This window comes from Cyphomyrmex costatus, unplaced genomic scaffold (assembly GCF_001594065.2).
Source record: "Cyphomyrmex costatus isolate MS0001 unplaced genomic scaffold, Ccosl1.0 scaffold558, whole genome shotgun sequence".
NCBI lineage: Eukaryota > Metazoa > Arthropoda > Insecta > Hymenoptera > Formicidae > Cyphomyrmex > Cyphomyrmex costatus.
In genome coordinates this window covers 15,373-22,812 of record NW_017279776.1, presented here as the reverse complement: position 1 = coordinate 22,812, position 7,440 = coordinate 15,373, and the positions used below count along the sequence as shown (strand labels likewise).

Sequence of the window (7,440 nt, the reverse complement as noted above, 5' to 3'; positions counted from 1 at the left end):
AAATTTATTAAATCAATATTGTCTTGATATCGTCTTGATTTCGAGACAAGACAAGACAAGAATTGTATAATAATTATTCAAACGTTCATCATTCATTTCATATATCAGTCACCGTCCGCGAGGATTGTATTCGCGGCATGCACGGTCTCGCGTCATGATCGCATGCCTAATTGCTTTCGGCGCGACACGTATCATTGGAGAGGGCGTACAGAGCTCTCGTGTACGCACAGGGGGAGCACGAGTTCGCTTTTCCGCTACAAAACAACGAGAATATTCGAGAGCAATTCGACGTGTGACTTCCTTCGCATAACAACGCATTTTTGTATCCCGGTGTACGGTCACAAAGTTAATTAGAAATAAGAGAAAGCCAACTTACTTGTCTCGACCGCATCGCTACCGATCAGGATTACTCCGGTGGAACGTGTGACGGGCACATGCTCGTGGCGGCATTCGCCGTTTGTTATACACCGTGTTTTTGGTCCTTCGAGCCGGATACTCTAAGTCATCCGCGTTCACTGGAGATACAACCATCAATAAGCGGAACTTCCATCGCCAAGGAAGGAAGGTATCCCGCCATCCACGAGCAAGGATTCCACGTCGAAGGAAGGAAGGTATCCCGCCGACAACGGCGGAACTTCATCCAAGGGGAAGCAGGAAGGAATCCCGTCGACAACGGCGGAACTTCGTGCGAGGGGAAGGCATTCCGTCTCTGAGGGACGAAACCCCCCGCCATCCTCTACTCATCTCAACGCTCGAGCGCGGCTCATAACCTCAAGGTGTCAGAGCTACGGACCACGAGCTGCATTCTCATCGTCAGCTGCCACCATCATTCAGAGGCACGCCGAGGACAGCACATTCAAGGCCGCTTCCACGAGGAGGTCGCCACCGGAAGTCGTCAACAAAAGCGCGGCTGCGCAGTACCGGTAAGGAAAACTGTTCGCGGTAGTGCCGACGAAGTTCCTTGTTACGTCTGTTTCAAGCAGGTTAGCTCGCGATGACGTCTGCGCAAGATATCAGTGTGCTCAAAAAACATAGAGCGATCGTTAAAGGCGCGTGCACGCGGATTCACACATATATCGACGCGATTTCTTTTGCCACTCCGGCTATTGCTGCTCAGCTTGAGGAACGTAGAATCAAGTTAGACGAATATTGGTCACAATACAACGCAATACAAGCGGAGATAGAATTGCTTGACGAAAATGAGGGCAATGACCGGATCGGCTTCGAGGAAGCGTATTATTCGCTTTGCGCAAAGATTCGCGAACTTCTTAATCCATTATCAGCTCCGCGGGCGCAACCGACACAACCGTATTCACCGTCTACGTCGAGCGCATTCAATCGATCGGAAAATCATTCCAGTGTTAGATTGCCCAAGTTGAATCTTCCAACGTTTTCCGGCAAATACGATGAATGGTTTCCATTCTACGATTCATTTAATTCAATTATACATTCAAACGCGTCAATCAGTGACGTACAAAAGTTACAATACTTAAAGTCTACACTTACCGGTGACGCGAGTGGCGTAATCAGTGCATTAGAAATTTCCGCCGCAAATTATCAAATAGCATGGGATATTTTAAAGGAACGTTATGATAACAAACGAATGATCGTTCACACGCACATTAAAGCAATATTAGATTTACCCTCGCTCACCAAGGAAGATTCAACCGAGCTGCGTCGAATCGCGGACGGGGCAATCCGACATGTTCAAGCCCTCAAGGCACTTAAATGTCCCACGGCGCACTGGGACGATCTGTTAGTATACATTCTAACCTCAAAATTCGATCCACGCACATTACGAGAATGGCAGTCCTCTTTAACAGGTACTGAAACTCCCACATTTAAACAATTTAACGATTTTATTTCTCAACATTGTTTGGTGTTAGAGACCACAAACAAGGTCAGTCTCGCTTCCAAGGACACCAACAAAAATTCACAAACCAACGCAAAACGACAATCTACATGTGCAGCAACAGTCAAATCCAAGTGCAACTATTGCAAGGGCGAGCATCCCATGTATTATTGCAAGGAGTTTTTGGCACTGCCAATCAAGCAACGGGCGGTAGAGGTACGCAATCGCAAACTATGCGTCAACTGTCTCCGCTCTCCGATGCATTCATTGGACAAATGCACATCTAGAGGTTGCAAAATTTGCAATATCAAACACAATACGTTGTTGCATACGAGCACCAGCTCGGCGGAGGATCACTCCGGCACTTCCGGCACAGGGGAATCAAGCATACAAAATTCCACGACAGCCGTGACGACACATTCGTCGAACATTCAAGGCAAAGATCACATAATGCTTTCCACAGCTGTGGTCAATGTCATAGCCTCCGATGGCACATCACATTCATGTCGAGCTTTACTAGATTCAGGATCTCAAGCAAGTTTCATTTCTAGACAACTCGCCGCAACTCTTGGTTTACCACTACGCCCGCTAAACGTCACAATATCTGGTGTCAACAGTACCTCATCAAATGCTACAATGGCAACCAAGGTAACACTGCAATCCAGATTAAATTCTTATTGTAGGACGATAGACTGCATAGTAACAGAGCGGATAACCGAGAAGCTTCCACTGACTACTTCAAGGCGTGGAGACTACAACATTCCTCGAAACCTCAAGCTAGCGGACCCCCATTTCAACGTTTCCTCCAAGGTCGACATTTTGATCGGAGCAGAAATATTTTGGGAGCTACTTTGCATAGGACAAATCGAGGCCACTCACAGCCATCCAACTCTACAAAAAACGAGACTAGGATGGATTCTGGCTGGACGTCGCAGCATCACAGCGGCGCCTGCAGAAAACGTGCGAGCATTCACCACAGTCATATCCAATGCTCAACTGCACGATCAACTAACACGGTTCTGGCAAATTGAACATCTCGACAATCAAGTCGTAAACAACAAGGACGATGCTTACTGCGAGGAGCATTTCGAAGCTAACGTGGACCAGAACGAACAGGGCAGATACATAGTAAAACTTCCAATCAAGGAAGAATTAATCGGTAACCTTGGCAGCACAAGGGACATCGCATTACGACGCTTACAAGGAACAGAGCGTCGGTTCATACGAGATCCCAACTTAAGGGACCAATATGTCCACTTCATGGACGAATATTTAAAGCTAGGACACATGAAGGAAGTCAGCGTGTCTCCACTTGAGGATACAGCATCTTTCTACTTGCCTCATCATGGCGTCTTCAAAGGCGCTAAACAATCATCCAAGATTCGTGTCGTTTTCGACGCTTCAAGTAAGAGCGACACAGGATTATCATTAAACGACGTTTTGAGAGTCGGCCCAGTGGTGCAGCAAGATTTGATGTCAATCGTGATGCGATTCCGCACCTTCGTTCACGCTTTGATCGCAGACATCATAAAAATGTACCGACAGGTGCTCATACACCCTTCGCAAACATCTCTTCAAAGAATTTTGTGGCGCAGCGACTCCAAGGCTGACATCAAAACATACGAACTGATGACAGTGACCTATGGCACGTCATCGGCTTCTTTTCTCACAACCAGGTGCATCAAACATCTAGCCGATCATCACTCATCCACGTTTCCCATTGGATCAGCGTGTATAAGGCGCGACTTCTACGTCGACGATCTACTAACCGGTGCAAACACCGTCCAAGAAGCGGAGACTCTTCGAGATGAAACGATCGAACTATTAAGGCTAGGCGCATTTGAGCTTGGAAAATGGGCTTCCAACACCCCGGAATTGCTGGAGGCAACACTCAATAAAAATGACAAACCCGTTGTCATCGACGACGACGAAAGCGCCCACATCTTGGGGATCAAATGGAACGCCAACACAGACACGCTACATTTTTCATACGACCCGGTCATGTCACATGACGCAATTTCAAAACGGAAAATTCTATCGGACGTTTCCAAATTATACGATCCGTTAGGCTTACTTGGTCCAATCATCGTCATCGCCAAGTTGATACTACAAGATCTCTGGCGAGCAGGCATCGATTGGGACGAGTCAGTTCCTCAGAACTTACACGCACGATGGATTACCTTCAAGTCGCAGTTGACGGAGCTCAACCGACTAGCAATTCCCAGACGCGTCAAATACAGCATTGAACGTCGACATATACAAATACATGGCTTCTGTGATGCCAGTCAAAATGCATATGGAGCCTGCGTGTACATACGGACTGAGCTCGATGCGAACAAGTATCGTTCAGAACTTCTTTGCTTCAAATCAAGGATTGCGCCGTTGAAGGCTGTATCATTGCCAAGGTTGGAACTATCTGCAGCGCTTCTACTGGCACGGCTGATGGACAAGGTTCGATTGTCAATAGATACGTCTGACATCAAGGTGTTCTATGGTCGGATTCAACAATTACATTGAGTTGGATATCCTCAGAATCACGCATGTTTTCAGTTTTCGTTGCAAACCATATAGGAGAAATTCAACGGTTGACTCAAGCGACGGATTGGCGACACGTACCGTCCGGTCAAAATCCAGCCGACTTACTTTCACGAGGTTCAAATCCAAGCGACTTAATTCATGCAACCACTTGGTGGAAGGGTCCCGACTTTCTGCAACACAATGAGAATTTCTGGCCTACCAATCAATTTCTACGTCAGGAGGACACCTCCGAACTTCGAAAAATATACGTTAACATTACAGTCGTTGACACCAGTGTCATAGAAGACATACTCAACAATCATTCAAACATTGACAGAGCCTGTCGTGTTGTGGCATATTGCTTGAGGTTCTTACGAAGACCTGCGGGCATTACAACACATTTTGTCTCCCACGAAGAAACCGCGTCAGCATTGCAACTGATGTGCAAGGTTGTGCAACAGCTTTCATTTCCCGAGGAGTACAAGGCCTTGAGCAGCAACAAGAGCCTCAGTACATCCAGTGGGATTTTGACACTCAATCCATTCCTCGACGATGGATTAATTAAAGTTGGAGGTCGATTAAGGCATTCAAATCTAACACAAGACGCGCGTCACCCGGTGCTGCTGCCGAAAAATCACGAGCTATCAAGACGAATCATCACGCAAGCGCATGTACGTAGCTTACATGCCGGCACCCAACGATGGCCGCCGTCCGACAGCAATTTTGGCCTTTATCATTGCGATCTCTAATGCGAAAAATCATTTTAAGGTGCGTTAAATGTTTCAAGGTTAAGCCTGTTCATTCAGAAACCATTATGAGCTCCTTACCTCCTAGTCGCATCACTGTTTCCCGACCATTCTCGTATTGCGGCGTGGATTACGCCGGTCCGTTAACTCTGCGAGAAGGAAAACACAGAAACGCGCATACTCACAAAGCATACATCGCCATGTTCGTATGCTTCGCTACCAAAGCGGTACACATAGAACTAGTCAGTGATTTAACCACCGACACGTTTTTAGCAGCCTTCAAAAGGTTTATATCGCGCAGAGGAAAGCCTTCCCACATGTGGTCAGACAATGGCACTACTTTCGTAGGTTCCCGTCATCGTTTGCGCGAAGTCTCTAATTTTCTTGAAAGGGAGTGCATACAAAATGAAATCCAGTTATTTTTGCGCGAACAGCGAATAACATGGAACTTTATACCACCCAACGCTCCACATTGTGGAGGACTCTGGGAAGCCGCGATAAAATCGGCAAAATTCCATTTATATCGTATAATCGGTAATGCTCATCTAATCTTCAAAGAGATGCAGACTATTTTATGCGATATAGAAGCGATACTAAATTCACGGCTCATCGCTCCATTGAGCGAAGACCCCAATGACCTCGCTTATTTGAGCCCCGGACATTTTTTAATCGGCACTACCGTAGACAGTTTTCCTTGCCACGATTTGAGCGACATAAGCGAAAATAGGCTCGTTCGTTGGCAACGCATAGAACAATTAAGGCAACATTTCTGGCGACGGTGGAGTTCAGAATACCTTCACACCTTACAAGCGCGTTCCAAATGGAAGATTAGCAATGGGGATCAATTAAAGATCGGTCAAGTCGTATTACTAAACAGCAGGGGTTACACCCTCTGCATTGGCTGTTAGGGCGCGTACAAGGCGTTCATCCAGGCACAGACGGCGTTGTAAGAACCGCTGAGATAAAAACAGCAAAGGGCATTCTTACAAGACCGTTAACTAGAATAGCGATATTACCTATAGATGACTCCAGCGATAAACGCTAGACATCAAATATGTTCTGTTTTTCGCGTACAACTTTATCATGTTATTATACTCAACTTAGGTTAAGCACATCAAAATTGTTTGCGTTTGCACATATCAAGCATGCAGCGTCGCGCATTTTGTCAACTCTCAACGTTAATTCGTTTCAAAGGTTGTTTCACCTTTCGTTCACATTTTGAAAGCGGAGCCTTTCAAGGGCGGCGGCGTTGTATAATAATTAGTCAAACGTTCATCATTCATTTCATGTATCAGTCACCGTCCGCGAGGATTGTATTCGCGGCATGCACGGTCTCGCGTCATGATCGCATGCCTAATTGCTTTCGGCGCGACACGTATCATTGGAGAGGGCGTACAGAGCTCTCGTGTACGCACAGGGGAAGCACGAGTTCGTTTTTCCGCTACAAAACAACGAGAATATTCGAGAGCAATTCGACGTGTGACTTCCTTCGCATAACAACGCATTTTTGTATCCCGGTGTACGGTCACAAAGTTAATTAGAAATAAGAGAAAGCCAACTTGCTTGTCTCGACCGCATCGCTACCGATCAGGATTACTCCGGTGGCACGTGTGACGGGCACATGCTCGTGGCGGCATTCGCCGTTTGTTATACAAGAATCTTGATGTCTCGAATATTGCGTGCATCACTAATCTTCACATCGAGATATCTTCCTTCGTAGGGTACGTAGACAATAAAAACATATTTATAATATAATTTAAACACTAAAACTAAATTACGGATATATAAAAGTTGATAAATTCAGCCATTTATTGTGAGATCCGATAATCTCGGGTACACGGAACTCATCGACTCGCGTAAAGATACACGTGCGGTCTCGCGCTTCGCGTTCACTTGGCGCGAGACACTACCGTGTCTCTTGATTTCTTGTGAAAATTGTAATGCCAGTTACATGGGACAAACGAAGAGGCAATTAAAAACTAGATTACATGAGCATATCTCTGATATTAATAAAAGTTCTAAATCCCCTTCTGAGTAACTGATCATAGATTGAAATATAATCATAATTTTAAATGGGATAACGTCAAAATTTTAGGTATTGAGCCTTCTTATAGTAAAAGATTGATATCGGAGGTGGTATATATTAAAAAACAGACACACAGCATAAGCAAACAAAATGACTGTGACGTCCTGGTTTTTTATTGTGGGGTCGGACGTCGCGCGAGGGGCCCGTTTTGCTACTACCAATTGACCCACATGGTAGCTGGGGTCCGGTGGAGGGCAAAACACCGCCAGGCGCATCAGCCGGTTAAAAGGCTGGTTGCT

General features: G+C 45.9%; 1 protein-coding gene across 1 annotated transcript; it reads left to right on the top strand.

The window, feature by feature from the left end:
* Positions 1 to 994: 994 nt before the first annotated feature.
* LOC108779166 (uncharacterized) lies at positions 995 to 6,023 on the top strand. Its single transcript, XM_018546533.1, has 3 exons — positions 995 to 4,346; positions 4,403 to 5,040; positions 5,157 to 6,023. The coding sequence occupies exons 1-3, from the start codon at positions 995 to 997 to the stop codon at positions 6,021 to 6,023; spliced, it is 4,857 nt and encodes a 1,618-aa protein (XP_018402035.1).
* The last annotated feature ends 1,417 nt before the right edge of the window (positions 6,024 to 7,440 follow it).